The following is an 18,729-nucleotide window of genomic DNA, read 5'->3' on the forward strand; positions in this document are numbered from 1 at the left end:
TTTGAGAGCTCCCGCTGAGTGCTGTGTGTGTAATGGATCCATGCTATCCAATCCTGAAATAATTTTTCAAATCGAACCACTAGTTCCTGTGATAATCAAATCGTTCAAGTAAACAAACAAACAGATTCTTAAGCTATACATATTAGTATAAAGTTTATAAGAAAAATTCTTGAATATAATATTTATATAAATGCATCTTGGAAACATCTCTAGTGATTTGAATTATGTTTTTTAGTAAAATAGGCACTCTTTTTTTTTTTCTTTCACTACAAGTTAGCCCTGGACTACAATCTCACCTGGTGGTAAGTGTTGACGTTAGCGTCTAACCTGTTTCGTGTCAGTTATATTACACGTACCGTACGTACGTATGGTGACACAGTTTTGTCGGCAGGTTTGTAAACTAATCATGGCCCTCAAAGAATTATAATTCACCTCACCGTGGATTTAACCTTCTACTGTTAGGGGCAAAGCAGTAATAAACTGAAAAGTTTAAGAGCTCACTACTGCTACTTAGGTCGTCAAAACTCGATTACCCAATAGACATTCAAATTTAGAATTGTGTGTTGAGAGATGTCGAGCTAGCAATTTTTTCAACATTTCCTTTATATTCAGGATCATGGTCACACACTGTCTCTGCCGCAAAATCGACAATATCCGCATCCGCACCCAACCGACCCCAGCGGGCTGTGTCCCTCAATTACAGCTCTTGCGCAAAGTGCCCTTTACAATAATAGCTGGAATATTAAGATACCACTCAGCCTGAAGGAAATGCAGATCGGCTTGAATGAAACGCTACTTACAAAAGACGTAATAACAGTAACAAAGAATCGCTAAAATATTGTCTTTATCGGTATCTTTGTCATATATGATTAAAGTTTTATGAGAAACGTATTTTTATTAATATTCCAAGAGACATTGGTATTTATTTTTAAGAAATAAAACTACAAAATCTAGCGATCCGTCAAGACTGGTAAACCACGAATGACGTCCTGTATATAGATATTATACTACTTGAACATATGGGACTACTTGAACTTCGAAATGTCTGCTAATGCATAAATCAAATACCTATTTTGTGATTTAAAACTAATAATAATATCATCATTTATTTTTCTAAAAAGAACAATGTAAACAGGTAACCAAAGCTTACCTATAAAATAAGCTATAGGCTCTGATAACTAAACTGAGTATAAACATCACAATCAACACAATACATCATTGTATACATGATGTATTTGTGTTGATGTATTGTGTTGATATCGTACAATCATTTGATAGTTATCAGTGCTCTCCCCAGTTGACAGTTGCAGTAAGACATAGGCTTTGTGCTTATAATTACAAAACTATCAGTTGCTCAGTGTTGTGGTATCAATACCAATATAAATAATCTTGAGCTATAGAACAATTAATAACGTAGGCAGATAGCTCTAATGACGCCTATAGCGAGTTTTAAAACATAAATATTTTGTAAAAATAAAATATTTTTTGAATACAATATTCTGCTTCACTATTCTTCTACTAAGATGACCATTTTCTTACTAGCTTACTGTTGCCCGCGACTTCGTCTGCCTTTGATTTTGTTTTTTGATGTGGCGTTCAATTTAGTTGCAGTTCTAAAAAAAATTTAAGTATTCAGTATCGCTAAGCCTTAAATGAGGGGTTTGCTGCTGTCCGCTGAGGAGTTCTGTTCTCTATCTCCAACCACATTAAGATCCACACAAAGTTTGAGCAAAATTAAACACATAATATAACCTCCATAGTACAAAAATAATTATTTAATCGGTTATAATTTGTCGGAGTTATGGTGTAAAATCGTCAACCACTTTCATCCACTCTCCCAAAGGAACCGAGCTTAATGTCGGAATAAAAAGTATCCTATATTACTTCTAGCACTTCCAAAAATATGTGTACAAAGTTTCATGAGGATCGGTTTAGCAGTTTTTGCGTGAAAGCGTAACAAACAAACTTACATTGACATTTATAATATTAAGTAGGGATAGGGATGACAATAAATGAAATCATTATAAAATTAAATTATAATTTAAGTATATCCTTGCTAATATTATAAATGCAAAAGAAACCCATTACCGGCCCACGACACTGATAGGTTTCCCACAATGAGAAGGAGTTAAAGCCGTAGTCCTTCACGCAGGCCAAGTGCAGATTGGTGTACTCACATATTTGAGAACATTACGGAGAACTCTCAGGCAAGCCGCTTTCCTCACAATATTTTCCTTCGCCGTTGAAGCAAGTGATTGCTTAAAACGCACATTACTTAGAAAAGTTAGAGTTGCACGGCGTACTGGGATTCGAACTCGGCCCCCTCGAAGTGAAGTCGAATTCCAACTCACTGGGATATCACAGCTTCAGATAGTAGTATATAATACGGAGTAGATAAGTAGGCAACAACACCCCCCTATTGTACCTACCTTATTACCCTTAAAAGGGAAGTTGAGTGATAGCGAGAGGACAATATTGCCAAAGTTCTCACGTCCCGCAGTCTATTCACATTTGATGCCATTAATAATCTATTTGTGCAACAATTTCGCTTGAGAGCTTGTGTCCTGTCCCGCCCCCGTGCTTGCAATAATGGCAGAACAAAATTGCTGCAATCGAGTCGGGTATCATCGAATTAGATCCCCTGCGTAGCTCTTGTCTGATACAGTGTCGGGAGTGACTCCGCGCCGTTCTACGCGATTTTATTCAAAGGCGAAATGATTTGACACTCAAATTAGTAAAAGATGTTTGTGAAGTGATACATGGAAGCCACTATGCAGATCACAGAGTCCATAGTGACCGAACCCGATACTGATGATACCGATGCAAAAGAAAGGTACCATTTAAAATAAATACTCGACTTAAGTATATTAAGTAACGTAAGAGAACGTACTTTTGCCGCTAGAGTCTCCTATGAATTTATTAAAGGACGTATCCATCCATGTATAATAAGATTTAAGTAGGTACTGTAAGAAGATTTTTTTTGTTATTAAGGTATTATAGGCCTGTCATAATCTCAAAGAGATTTATAGACCTAAAATTAAATTTAGAAAAAGCATATCGATTTCTAGAAACATGTTTTCTGCGATAGAAATTTCATTGCAGATTAAAAATAATTAACAATTTATCTGTTTTCCTAAAAAAGTCAAAAGTGCTTATTCTTTTGAAATTACATGTCTGTCTGTAATAGTGACTCTATCGCAACAAACACCATTCTTCTTTTTCTAAGGCTTTCTCTGGACTGGTTCTGGGAGTTTTATCCTGAAATTTTGTCCCTGGATCTCATGATCTCTAGTTAAAAACGCTAACCAATAAACCAATGATGCAGGATTGCGTAGTTGTTAATAATGAATGATAATTAATGCAGGAATGGGTTTTATATGAGTAATCAAACGAGGAGTATATAATAACCTAGCCGCTACCCTCGACTTTGTCAGCGTGAATTATCTAATAATTGAGTATCTGACAATATTTACCCGATCTAGAAGACCTAACCCCGGGCCTAGAGATCTTTTGTTAAAAACGCTAACCAATAAACCAATGAGGTAGAATTGCGTCTATAGATACTTGTTAATAATGAGTTTTATATGAGTAAACAAACGAGGAGTATCTAAGTCCCCTGATGAATAATTTACGTTAAGAAATCGACAAGGTGTGAAGGTGGGATATTAAACCATTGACGCTACGTGGGTACCCCTCGCCCTACTTCCCGACGTATTTGTTACAATGTTATAAACACCGGGTCGTCCTAAATAACCGGGGTCGTTGACCGGTTGCCTTGCTGGTACGCTGCTGACAAGGGTGGCGGGCGATTAATTTTAAAATGCAATAGAATGTGGATATCTCACGCGACCCTTCGCTAATGAAAAAGTGACCGAACCGTTTGTCTAGCTGACATGCATGATGTCGCGATTTGCTTTAAATAGGTATTTGATTGCTTATGTTACCCTGGTCATGAAGTCACGAACGTAGATAGTTTAAACTGCGGTTAGCTTCTCTGTGGGGGTAAGATTACACTTCACGATTTATGTATTAAATATACATTAAGTTTAGGTTATAGTGTATGTAGTTATTTTACAATGAATGTATGATTGATTTATTTTTTATTATATATTTACACAGCATAAGAGAAAAAATAGAAGCAATACAGTGGCCTTACTGTTATAAAGTGGTCTCTTCCAGGCATACCAATCAAAACAATGTTGTACCTACAAGAATAATTAAATTGATATGAAATATATTTACAACAATACAGTGCTGTGTAAAGACAACAAAAAACTCTCTATCCCAATGAAAATTTAGTAGATTTTACTTTTAATTGAAATTTTATGAAACCGTGCACTTTTGGAAACAAAAAACTATATGTTGAAACAAATACGTGAATGCAAGACAAACATTAATATTAGTTAAGTCTGATCACTACTTAAATAATGAAACCATGCTAACTTTAAGTTGTATCGGCAAACCAGGTAACGTATTTTGTTTTCTACTAGCTTGCCTTTTCAATTGATATCCATTTTGAGTGTGTTGTGATCCGCCATTTTGTGGCAGCGGCCATGTTGGCCCGCTTTTCAACAAACGTACGAAAACTCCCGACTAATTCGCCTTTAAAACGAAACAAAAAAAATGAAAATCGGTTCATCTATTCGGGAGCTACGATACCACAGACAGAGACACGTCCAATTTATTACACACCGTCGTTTTCGCGTCGGGGATTATTAAACTACATCAATTTGGCTTTAAAATTGCCTTGTTGTTGCATGAATACAATAACACCGGACAATAGTTGAATATTGAAACCATGCTAAGTTTAAGTATCAATGCCACAAACCACACATGGGATATTTGTTGTAGTAATCCTAAACAAAGTTTGTTCGTGCATCGCATCAGGTGTAGCGGCAAACAAGGTAACAAATTTTGAAGGGTTCTCTAACAATGTTGGTGTAACCACATGCAAGTACTGTAAACATGACCGGCTACACTGTATCGACCACATGTCGTAATGTGAAGCACAATATTTTGTTAATTGTTATTTCTACGACGGTGCTTTAAGTGGTCCCGGATTCGATGCCTGGAATGGGGAAATTGGGGAATTTATATCTGAATTTGGTCTGGACTGGTGGGAGGCTTCGGCCGTTACCATCCTACCGACAAAGACATGCCGCTAAGAAATTTAGCGTCCCGGTATGATGTCACGTAGAAACCGATCAGCGCTGTCCACCGCGCCAATAGTCCGTCAAAATTCCGTGGGAACTGCTGGAATAAAAAGCATTTGTTGCTTTCCATCCTTTCAACTAACTCCATGCAAAATAGAATTTATTGAGATGGTTATTTGCTTAGTTAGAGAGTAAAGAAAGGACTAACAAACAAACGAAAAAATAAACAAACACACTTTCGCGTTTATAATATTAGTAATGATTATTAACATTGGTAGTTGTAAGTACATACGTTACTCAGTCACTCAAGTACTGTTTGAATGTGACCACATAATAAGGAACGCCTTGTAAACATATGCGGTTTCTGTGGCACCCACCGCACTATATACTGGATGTTAGTTCTTGTGTAACAGACATTAATATATTTTACTAGCTTTTGCCAGTGGCTTTCCTTATGTTCGATTTTCAGAAAAAAAAACTAAATATATCAAGTAGGCGTAGTAGAGCTTTTGAAAAGCCAAGTTTGTCTGTTTTTAGTGTTTCTATCATCGTACTGGCTCAGAAGGCAGATTCTCAGAGAAGATGTTAGATATTAAAGGAGATGAACTATCAAAATTCCTTTGTTAGCTGACGCCCACCAGCGCCCCACATTATAATATCTGTCTATATGCCAAATATAATCCCAACTCGTCTACTAGTTAGAGCTGTACGTTGATAGATTATGTGATAGAGCAGTCAGTTTGCCAGTTAGTTAGTCAATCACTGATTCAAAATTAAAAATTAAAAAAAGAAAATGAGTTTTGAATTTTGAATCCGTCAGATCAGATTGATCTTCTGTATAATATATGGAAGGCCATGTTTTATTCCGAAGATTAGATAAGACCCAGCCATGGTTCGCCGTGGTTCGGTGATTGATATTTGTGATGTGAATTTCCCGCTGCTGCGGGAAATTAGGGATACAATTATACAACACTAACACTTCATCTATAAAAGAGAGTTTACGCAATAAGGGACTCTACATTAAAAGTTCACCGTGCATTGGTGAAGTATTTCTACAGGTATAAGTAGGTATTGTATGTAATCTCTTTCCAAATAATACTACAAAACTTTTTATTCAATACCAAACTCGATATATTTGCTTACAAGTTAAATTTCTACCGATATTTTTTTTTGCCGTCCATATTTTTATATTTTACTCCGCCATTTCATTTAATATTCCCTATGTCATTTTATCTATCTATATATATAAAAAAGAAAGTGTGCGGGTATGTTCCGTATAGGCTCCAAAACGGCTGGACCGATTTCAATGAAACTTTCAGGGAATCTCCGGATTGACCTGGCGAGTAATCCTATAAAGTTTGGTGACGATCCGAACACTCCTATTTTTGAACTGTCAAACTGTCTAATACAGCTTTTATTTACTATGATGATATTCTATTGTTGGGTGTACATGGGTGTAGATAATGATCTTTACCCGCTCGAGAAGAGAATAGAAGAGAATGAATACGGAGAGAAATAAATGATTTAATATATTATGAGACTTAAATTAAAAATTTAATGATGTAAGTTTATTGTTTAATGTGTTTATTGTGGGTAAGCTAGTATTCCATATAAAATTCGTTAATATCACTTTAACATTTTATAAATATTTTCATTTGTTAAATAGAATAATTGAGAGTAGAAAATTGAATGTTCGATCAGCACATGTTAATATAACCTTGTCATTGAATATTATAGAATGTCGCAATCGACAGACAATTTATTATTAATTTATTTATTACCAAAGTAATAAATAAACAAGAATATTTAGAGAATTTCTAAAAACTGTGCAATTTAAATATATTTTTTTAAACCGTTGCATTTTCATTCACTTTGCTATATTCACAATTGATCCTTTTGAAAATATTGGAAATAAATAATCCTTATTGATTATGATATTTGCCACTAGCTGGCGTATAAGTCAAGAAGCGTGGAGTAGGTATATGTCATGTACTTACGACCAATCCAAATTATTATTTTTAAAAATCGGAAACTACACAGACGTCTGACGTAAGCATTACTTCCGTCAGAAATGAATCTGAGTATTCCCTAGTCGCGCCTAAAGAAGTTTTACTTCAAAAAGAAGATGGCCGTCCTGGGACCTCCAGAAGCTGTGAAACATTTGGGTTGATATTAGAATTCATAATGAATGAAACAATGAAAAAATATAGAGTAAAATAATAAAAACAATAATGGGGTTTCGTCAACAAAATCAATATATTAATCTTATTACTACGATGATAATTACACAATATATATAATTTTAAGTAGGAGAAAAAATATTCAACGGTATTCGCATGCACACCCAGAGTGAATCGAGAACGGTGGCATGACGTCATTAGAGCGTCATGCCCTTCCGTGACGACATACAGCAAATTTTACTGGCAAGTCGTGCCAAAAATGGAGACTGATAAATTATAACCCTGACGTATTCAGGTAATAAAAACATAAAGTACCTTTGTGTGGTTGGAAAAAGGGATCATCCTTTTAACAAAAGCATTACTTCTCAATTTTAAGCCCATAGAGAACTGTAACTTCCCCGTAACTGATTCCTTTATCCTTTTCTCTTGGCATAAAAGTAAAAAAACTACGTTCGACGTAAAAAGTCACTTACTACAGACGCCCATTGATCACTGGGCGGGCGGCCAACAGACTCCAACGAAAGCGAACGCTACGAAACCGTCTACGCTAAACCACTCTTCGTGTACAACCATAATAACCCTGTCAGCTTACCAAAATTCCACTTTATGGTGCATTGAATTAAGTTGAATTTTCACTAGCCATTTATTGGTACTTGAGTTCAATAGGTATTGGACACAATATACTACACTAAGCTACACGTAAATCGAGTATATGTCTGATAATATTTATACTGGCGCTCAAAGATTAGTGAGATTTTAGATAGTGAAAGTGATTTATGTGGACTTATTAAATATATTTCAAACTTTATCGTCGTAGCTATGTTAGGAAGTTTGTATTTATGTGACTTTGTTGTTTACAGAGGATATTTCAAGAATACCTATTATCTTGGAAGTTTATCGTGCAGTAAATTTCGTTTGTATTATGAGATGATTTTTTGGTTAACCATTATAACATTTCGGATACCAAGATTTATTTTCGTCATCATCATTAACCCAGTACCGGCCAACTACAGGGCATGGGTCTCCACTTAGGAATGAGATGGCAATTTAAGATGTAACCCACCTTTATGGTCACGTGCGAATTGGTAGACTTTACACGCCTGTGAGAAAATTATAAGAGTTGTACTACCGCCAAGTTAATTACGTTATCAAGCAGCCTTGCTGGGTTTCAGCTTTGCTGTATTTCGGTCTGAAGGGCGTGGTTGCTGGTTATATGATTATAGGCACATTTCGCTTTTTACCTTACACCTACGGCTCAGGTTGACGAACACAGGACGTTTATAGGACGTGTTCATTGTATACTCTGCAAAGTGTTACTCTGTCTGTAGTCGAAGGTTGGCCATCTACTTTGTCTGCTGAACCAAGATCTCTGATTGCTTAAAACGCACTGTAACACCAAGAAGTTAGAATGTCGCCGGGGTCGGGGGGCCTTACCCTCTAGGCTATCACTGTTTCAGATTATGCTAATGAAAAAAAAATATGCCAATATAATATTGTATACCTACAATATTAATAAAACTGGCAATTTTTCTTGATGTCAAGCAATCTGAAATTTAGTCTGTTCTTTGTAATAGATAGTCAGATCTTATGAACAGAATCTTTATAGTACAATCGACTTAAATATACCTACGTTCTTTGTGATCATGATTATGATCTGTCAACTGTTTCGCTTGCATGTACTTGTACTTCTATATAAAAGAGAGTGTGTGGGTATGTTCCGTATAGGCTCCGAAACGGCTAGACCGATTTCAATGAAACTTTCATGGAATCTTCGGATCGACCTGGCGAGTAATCCTGTAAAGTTTGGCGACGATCGGAGCACTCCTATTTTTGAACTGTCAAACTGTCAAATATAGCCTTTATTAAAAAATTAATGATGTAATTTTATTGTTTAAATAAAATCTAGCCCGGCGAAGCGGGCTGGGTACGCTAGTATTTTATAAACTGAAATGTTGCCCGCGACGTAGTACGTTATTGTTTCGGTTTTTAATAAACCCGCAGGAACTGTATAAAAAGTTCTATGCTGTGCTGTCTTTGGGATGCTAATTGTCAACGCAAAGATTAGTTTTTAAATTCCTAACGAACGGTATCGCGTTATTTTCGTCATCACAACGTCAGAATACGTCTTTGGGAAGCAAATTATCTCTGCTTATAATTCTGTGAAGATAGATGCAGCGGTTCACTCGAACTGGAGTAAAAACAATCCCACAAACATAAACACTTCCAAATTTATAATATTTATAATGGCTATCTTAAGTATGAGGATTTCAGGATAGAAAGTACCCCATGTACTTGTCTCGAGACTTTTATTACAAAATACGATAATTGATATCCGTTCAATCAATTTAGCTTGAAGAGGTCTTTTCAGAATAAATACTAATCATTATAGCAGAATTTAAATTGATCCTATAATCGGGTTTTCTCCGGGATAAATTTTTTCTAATTTCTTGTACGTACTTTTCTTATTACTTACGTCATGAAGTGAAGTGACTCTTCATATACTTTTTGCATTGAACATAGATGAATTTTCTATCCAAACCCTAAACCCTAAACCTTTCTATAAACACACTCGTATTTCTTATATGAGAAGGGAAGTAGAGGTATTATGAAAATAATTTTTCGATAAAAAAAAGTTTTCTGTTTTCCCGCCACTTGAAACGTGAGTTGGATAAACAATTTTTATCCAACTCACGTTTTAAGTGGCGGGTGTTTAAAAGTAGCTGTACTGTCTTCAACAAAGTTTTAATCTTTGTCACTTCCAAACTCGTTATTTGCGTTATTTTGGTTTCGCAGCGATTACAGTGGCTGCTAGGAGCTCGTTCAATCGCTTTGTCTTTGCGAAATATAAAGTAAACGAAACGCTCCCAAACAGCGCCACATTTGCATACTTGATTACTCTGAAAAAAGATTTGCTATACGATAATATACGTATAGTATGTCTATAAAGATATAAATGATTAAACAATTTGCTTACATTTTGTAGATATATAATCATCTATGCGTTTGCGGCTTCTAAAAAAGTTCCTGTTGATGAAAGATCATTGGCAATTATTAATTGGTGGCTACGAAGGCTTAATAGAAAATAGGAAGGCTTTAACGTAACTTCATCGCATTCATTGGCTGCATGTGGTAGACTTAATTTATTTTATTGGTTGTCCTATATAAAATTGTAAAGAAAAGTAATAAAAATATAATGATTAATGGTGAATCACTAAAAATAGAGACCTCCACAGTTTTTTTGGGCGTGACCTTGGATAATAAGCTTCAGTGGGGTGCCCATATAGATACACTAGCGGGTAAACTAAGCTCGGCTGCCTACGCAGTAAGAAAAATTAGACAGATTACTGACGCTGAAATAGCTAGGCTTGTTTATTTTGCGTACTTTCATAGTGTTATGTCCTACGGAATCTTGTTATGGTTTAAAGCTGCTGATATCGAAACTATATTTATATTGCGGAAAAGAGCTGTGCGATCAATATATAAACTTAAATCACGCGAATCCCTCCGTGAGAAGTTTAAATAAATAGGTATACTTACTGTAGCTTCACAATATATTTACAATAATATAGCATTTGTAAGACAACATATTAGTCTTTATAAACAAAAATTGGATATAAACAGTCGACTTACAAGAAATGGTCATAAATTAGTGACATCTGCATATCGTCTGCGAGAGGTACAGAAGTCATTTGTGGGATTGAGTATGAGCTTTTATTCGGGTATTTTTCTATGATAGATATATTAATGGTCTTTCAAATAGGTAACAACAAGCAACAGTAAATATCGATAAATTCGTGCAAGTCTGCAAAAAGCTAACAGATTAAATCCATAAAAAATCAATAGAATTTACCTTTTCAAGATAGGTTCGACCCGTAGGCTAGCGTAACTAAAAGGAAGCAAGACCATCCTTCAAAGAAACGCACCCGGTTTCTCGGAAGGATGGGCTTAATTTGATATATCGGTTAAAAGAAAGTTCCAATTAGCCATAAAACGCGCACAGGTTCAATGAACGAAGCCAAACGAAGCCTCGGGCTCGGTTTAAAACAGGAATTTTATATAAAAACGTACAAGCTTAATTAATGTTACAATATCGTTAAGAAAACAAAAAAAAATTCCCGCTTTTTTGCTAAAGGGATGGTGACCCACATTTCTCAGTCAAAGTTCAGAAATATACATAATTCGCTAAACCGCACTAGATATTTTATTAAGCCTCTCTATTTAGAGTTGAAGCGTTTTGAACAATTAATAAAATACTAATTTACTGATGTTCGTTTTCACTATGACGATCTATTTTATTAGTATTGACATAGACGTCTAATTTTTCTTTTCTTGACTTGCAGTTTCACGATAGTTTAAATGATTACACATTTGTAATAAAAATTGCTTTAAAAATTGTTATTTAAAGAATAAAAGTTCTTAGTTTTTAAATTTGTATTTGCACTGTGTTGGATAATTACAAATTACCACCAGCAAATAAAACAATTTATTATCACAAATGTTATTATATATAAGGCAATGCCTAAGTAAGTAACACTAATCTAAGGAGATTCCTACGGAAAGATTTAACTTTCACCATGCGATTTCATAACAAAACCGATTTTATATCTGTCAAGTATTCCCTAAACATTACAAAACGCCAAACCAGCGTTGTAACTTTAGATGGCGCCTTTATACGACTGCCCAAAAACAAAAAAAAGTTTTGTAACTAGCTACAGTTAAAGCCAATAGAACTGGTATGTTATTAGAATATTCCCCCGGATCAAACCCGTCACCTCCCACATATAAAACTGAAGAGCTTCACCACTGCGATAGTGAGGTCGTCAAAAAGAAACTACATTTAAATGGTGTAATTGAGTAGACAATTGGTAGAATTGATAGTGGCAAAATTTTATTCCAGCAAATATGAAAAGGACAGCAATACTTTTAGACCTTTAAGACCTCTAGTTTAAAGACTTATGAATAACCGAATTGACACCACTACTCTTACATCTAAGAAATATCTTTCTTCTCTTTGAAGTAAGAAAATATGCCCTTGTCGTGACCTTAAAATTTCAATTTCTCGCTCAGAATAACTATCAAGTCTTTTCGGGACATTTCACTTCAATAACTCCTTCATTTCGAGTGTCAATGCAATTATACGCAGCGCCGCCTGTTACAATAGCAAAAATCGTAGCAGAAAATTGCTTTCTACAAATTCACTGTATTTTGTTATATCAGCGAATTAGAGGCCTCTCTCGTGACTGGTCGTCGTTAAAATAGAATTTGTTGGCTTTATACTGGTACATTGGGGTGTCGGATTTAGGAAACTTTTTACCAACCATGCCTTTGTTTCGTGCGTCCGTTTTAGCGATATATTTTGTGGATGTGAAGGACAACTTCCTTTTGTGTTGGACACTGTATTGAATAATTATGCTAAACAGTTGGGGATATCTGATCCGTTGTTTGTGTACAAATTCAGTGCTATGCATCAATAATTGATTGCGGGTTAGTTACATTAGTTAAGATTAAAGCGCCGATCACACTACTCTATCATGTAGGCAGTTTAACGTACCTACAGTAAATATTAAAATCTTTATTTCAAGTTGACCTGCCTCAGGTTCTTTCGGAAAGTCAAGGCTGACTTTACCACTGTTCGAAGTTAAGATTCTACTGAAAACAAACGTGACGCGCAGATTCATTACTGAAGATCGTAGTCCTGGTGAGATCTCAGCTTCGAATGGGTGAATTGAAATTTGGCTTCTGTTGGAGGCCATTGAGGTGTTGGTAGAGAATCTGTTAGTTTTGAACTCTTTCAACCTTGATGTTTTTTGCCTTGATATTGCCTTTTACTCACTGACTTATTATTATTATGTCAGTGCTCTTACTATTATTTTTTCAAGGCTGTCGTTCCCCCGCCGCTCTCTCGAGACTCGTTCATAGTAATGATATACTTACTAAGTTTTATTATATCCTCTTAGGCACTCATATAAAATCGAAGCATATTAAGAATGTATTGGATAGAAGCAGGCGTTACTTTGCGGAAATCCATAATATATTATGAAAATTATGCTTAATTTGCTATACTCTGCGAAAAGCAGGAGAATCTGTATGGTGTAATTTCTAATTTCTTCAATCCGTATACTCTACACCAAACAGGTCCTCGGCAATGTACCCTCTACGCACGTTTCGCTCCGAAACCGGAGCATCCTCAGGAGATGTTGATTTGAAAAAATAATTAAGTATTTCACAAAAGACGGTGGTCAATGCTTTACCTATAAGGGATAGTATAGTGCCGTCTGAACTTTTGGGTTCACCAAAGGTTTTAATGTGTTTTGCTCTTTTCTTATTTATTTATTAACGTTTTAAAGTATAGTACACACACTGCAACATGCACTAATATGCACGTCAATTACAAGTGGACATGTAAATTTATTTGACAAAAAATTTCAAAAATAAAAAAAAAACATAAAATCATTCAACATAAATGTCATAATCTTATCTTTACGGGTGCTGAAGTAGCTGCTCAATATATCTACTTTTCTTATAAATACAATTTAAAAAATAAATCATCTTCATTCACCTTCATATTTTTTAATATAATAAAAAAATGTACCCTATTTAGGTTCAAGGCGCTCTGGCTGTCTATATAATAATAGCACTAGCGATATATTTGCTTATTATAGAAATACTAGGTATCACAGTTTACAAAGATAATCCGGCCAATATAAAATATGACGAACATGTTTTAACATGTTAATATTTCGTCACATTCGTAAGTAGCCGCGTTGTTTCCTCCCGAACCCCGCATATCGATAGCTACTGAAGTGGTATAATTTATCTCCGTTCGCTAGACTTGTATCTAGGCGCGAATTACTGTCTTGAACGAAATACGAAATTAGTTAAATTGGTTTTTTTCATTGGTTACCATAATATTCATGGGTTAACGGTTGAACAACCAACCTTGTTAGCATTATTGATAAATGTAGCCTAGACCCTAGGTTTTTATAAAGATTTACAGGAAGCCTATCTTTGTGCCAAATGCAAAGTGCTTTTATAATAAAGTTTTTTTTATTGTCAGTAACACCTGCAATTCCTTTGCACGTGATTTAAAACAATAAATAATTTTAACCTTTGTACGATGTTACAAGGATATTGATGACATTTAGCACATAGATAGCTTGCATCCTGGAAAACGCACATAATATAATGACTTTTTAGCCCGGGAACTCTGACCTTTCCCGCGCGATTTTAAATAAACCGAAACAAACACAAACAAAGTTGTACTACCACATAATAATTATGCAAACTTGCAATTTTGTTATATGTTATAACGCGACTAATAATAAAACTGCGAGCTACGACTTATATCTTCCAAACCCTAGTCGACATCATTACTTATCTATAGTAGCGTTTCAAATGCCACAGGTTATTTGATTTCGATAAGAAACATTTAAATTATAACGTTGGCTTTACTCTTTGAGAGGATCGATATCTACGCTATAGTACGGTACGCTAGACCAAGTTCCTAAATAATGCAGTGTTTATTCACTCGATACATTTCGCACCTTTCACCGTCTACGCTGTGATAATCTTACAAAATTTTAAACAAGCGTTATGTTGTTTGGAATAATTGTTTTAAATGGCCGGTATGAGATGATAAGTAGAGTTAACTGTGGTTCGAAAGTCGCGTTTCACGATACATAGTCACTTACTCATTCTAAAAAATCGTAAAGCACCTCCTTGTAGGTTTTGAAATGATACAGCCAATGTCTTGTTAAGCTTGTATTAAACGCCAGGGTACAATAATGTTGCCATGCGAAACAAGTAAAATAATTACTAACAGTAAGACATGTGCTTATAGAACTGCATAAATATAAGAACATAAATTATCATCCATTTCATAACATTCGTTAGAAAAACACATGACAAAAAGTTAGTTCATTAAAAAATTGTTCCAGCTTTCTCATAATTATTTCTTTGAATTTAAATTAATATCGATTTTTTGAATAGCCGAATATCTATTTGATAAAAAGTTTGCCTTATTTCATATTAAGGTATGTGCTTAATTTTACGCCGTTTTTTAATTTATTCGCTATGGCTCTGAAAACATGCGCAAAGATAATCTACAAATAGAGACATGTACCATACTGCAGTACAAGAGTAGCAGAGATTGATTAAAATAAACGTACCATGTAATCCCACGTAAACCGTTTACGCGGGAAACGGCACCGGAAATCAAACGCTGCCATATTGGATGCGGAAATGGTGCGCTCGTCGCCTGACGTTATTCGATTTCGTCTAGAAACGTATTTTATTTTGACGCGATCATTTAATTAAACGTCATTTATTGTCTGTGGTTCACTGAACGGAAACAAGTTAATAATATCAGACGCTTTCAGTGGGCGTTGTTTGTATTTCCAATTCTGTATTGCTATTCTGTGTCCTGTTTACTAGGGAATGATTTGAATTGTCTTATAAAAGGAGATTCTTGTTTGTCTTACCTATTTCCCGTTATGAAACTAGGGTTTGTTTGTTGTTCTAACCCTGCCAAGTTTGTTATCGCTTAATGGATTTTGTCAAGGCGCGTTTTATTAATCGCCGTCACCTAAAGAAGTATTTAAGCCGTATAATTGAGTGATGTTAACAATAATGACCGCGGTTTCTCTTGCAAACTATTGTTTTCAATAGAATGAATATTTTGAACGGGGATGTAGGTGAATACTGTGCGCCACCAACTGCGAGTTCGAGCAAAAGTCTTGTGATAGGTCGCTTCTACGACGCAATTTGATAGGCGCGACTTTTACGTGCGCATGGACAACGCCAATTATCTACTAGCTGAGTTCTTATCTGTCTTAAATAACTTTGGTAGTATTCGGCCTCGCCTTTAACCTAATCAAATAAACGTTCGAGACTATACTCAGTTTTGTTATTTTTCCGTATTATATTGGTTACGATTAATTAGCCTATCGAAGGCATGACGTACGGAATGTAGAGTTGAGGAGGTAGGTCAATTTCTTCCAATTATTAAGGTAAACAACGGTAGTTTAAAAATAACACCTGCAATGTTATTATAGCTTAAGTGTCATGATATGATAGGATCATTTTGTGTCGTTTGAGTCCCTTTAAAAGCTGAAAAAGTATGTTTTGATTGCAAACTGCACTAAATAAGGTTGTCTGGCAGATATCGCTTTTTAGCTATAAGGACGCCTTTTGTATCCAACTACGTACCTGCTTGAAGTGTCTGTTCTTATATTTTGTTTTTCTGAACTTGATGTGGTGTACAAATAAAGTGTTATAATCAATTCAAAATAAATGAATCAAAATCTTTTTATTCAACCAATCTTACACAAAATTCACCCAGTACCTAAATTAGGTAAATCTTGTTTTATTTATTGCTCTACTAGCTGTTGCTTGAGTTCTTCGTCCGCATTTATTACAGTTTATTAACAAATTCCATTGGAACCGTTTGTTTTCCTGGGATAAAAATGGTCATAAATACTCTCCGTTCTTTCAACTAGCTTTATGACAAACATCTTGTTAATTGGTTGCTTGGCTAGGGCGTAAAAGAAGGAAAAACAAACAAAACACTTTCGCTTTTATAATATTAGTAAGGATTATTATAAGGTCAGAGGTATTGTTTTGAGTTATTCCCACGACGTCGCTTCCAACTATTATACATCGCTCTCGGCTTTGACGCAATAATATATAAGTTACTTGGCTTATGCTCTAATACCTTCCCTGCTATGAACGCGAAGGTCTGCGCTTTAGAGTGAGACATCAAGTGGTTTATTAATAAGTAAGTAATACTAGAAGAATTGAACATCCTTTTTAGTTCCAGATAAATCCCAACAAGGTAAACAGAAAGTTCAATATTAACAATATAAACGTTCGCAAACGCTAAAGCCCTCGTTAAAAGCAGATTATTGAACAAAAGGGGTCATTGTCTTTTAGAGTGATCGATAAGGAAGTACCGCCTACTCGGATTGTGTGACCTGTTAATAGGAGGCAATTAGAACTTAATAAACGTAACAGGTAACAGGTAAATAAACTAACGGACTAGTAGTTAATTGTTTATCTATGGATAACGAGGTTCTGTTTTGGTGTCTTTTTACTGTAATTATTGACAGACCAAGCAGATGGCCCACCATGGCAGATGAAAAGTGGATTATGTGTTCCATTAACCTGAGGCATAGGTGTTAAGCCTCATAAGCCGGTATTTACTCTGTCACAAAAAGTCTGTCGCATTAAAGCAGTGTGGAGTTTGTCAAACATGATACAACTGATCCTTTCTACTACAAGTTAACTAGGCAGGTATATTTGAAGTGTAGTTTCTCAGAAGCCTATATAGATGACGCCTAATCTAAGGAGTTTATAAGCGGTGATAGCGCATTGGGTAGGAGCTCGACCACACTTTCGTTGGGGCCAAGTTCGAATCCCAACATAAACCTCTAACTTTTCGAAGTTATGTGTATTTTAAGTTATTCAAATAAAACTTGATTTAACGGTGAAGGAAAACATCGCGAGGTAACCGGCAGGGCGGAGAGTTCTACATAATGTTATCAAAGGTGTGTGGATTCCACCAATCTGCACTAGGCCAGTGTGATAGACTACGACCTTAACTCCTTCTCATTGTGGGAGGAGACCCGTGTTCTGTAGTGGGCCGGTAATGGGTTGATGTGATGATGAGGGTCAATCTAAAGAAATTCCTAGCCATATATCAACCAAGAGTTACCAATAGTTATCACCTAAGAGTTGGTGAAACTTTTTTTTCTTTAGACATCGCCTAAATCATTAGGTATTCGATTTAGGCACTAATGATTTAGGCAATCCCTAGGTTTAGTGAAAACAGGTCTTTAGTGTTGTACTTTAATCAGGTATCAAGTGCTCATATTATTTATACTACCAAAGGATGTTATACAATTTTCAGAACGTTACATTAGATACATTATTGTCCTCGGAATTTTAATATAAATTGTTCGAAGCAAGTTCACAGAGACAGAGACAGTACGACAGTCACACTACTATGGAATTCGATCTCTAGAATATGAAGCAGTTGGCATCCTGAAAGCGAAGTTTGTCAACTGGCATTTCATTTGCAGCGGATGTCGGCATTTTCATCACGTCCCTCGGTATATAGCGAGGGCAATAAAGCGGCTTATTACTCGTATCGCACCAATTGAACCGCTGTAGATAGATTGTACGTGACTAAAAATATAGTTTTTATTATTTTGTGTGTATCCATTTTGGCTTTTTGGCTGTATTCAGCTGGCATAAAATGCCTCAATATATTTGATTTTCAGATATATCACCGATCAAGATCAAAGTTAACGTTTTGTTAAATATATACTACACCTTGAGAACTCTTTGACGACCGATTGGCGCACTAGACAAACCCTGCTCTGTGGGGCGACCCTGCT

At 35.5% G+C, this 18,729-nt stretch overlaps 1 protein-coding gene across 4 annotated transcripts in view; it reads left to right on the plus strand.

The window, feature by feature from the left end:
- Window positions 1-18,729, plus strand: part of LOC120624084 (proton channel OtopLc-like) — a 100,482-nt gene that overhangs the window by 34,791 nt on the left and 46,962 nt on the right. Inside the window, exon 1 of one of the 4 annotated variants that reach the window (XM_039890422.1) lies at window positions 2,661-2,833. The exons of the other annotated variants lie outside the window; for them this stretch is intronic. Coding sequence (XP_039746356.1) covers window positions 2,760-2,833 — 74 coding nt within the window. The 5' untranslated portion in view covers window positions 2,661-2,759. Of the gene's footprint in view, window positions 1-2,660; window positions 2,834-18,729 lie in introns of those variants that run through there. 4 annotated transcript variants of the gene reach the window in all.

This window comes from Pararge aegeria, chromosome 5, assembly GCF_905163445.1.
Source record: "Pararge aegeria chromosome 5, ilParAegt1.1, whole genome shotgun sequence".
Classification (NCBI taxonomy): domain Eukaryota; kingdom Metazoa; phylum Arthropoda; class Insecta; order Lepidoptera; family Nymphalidae; genus Pararge; species Pararge aegeria.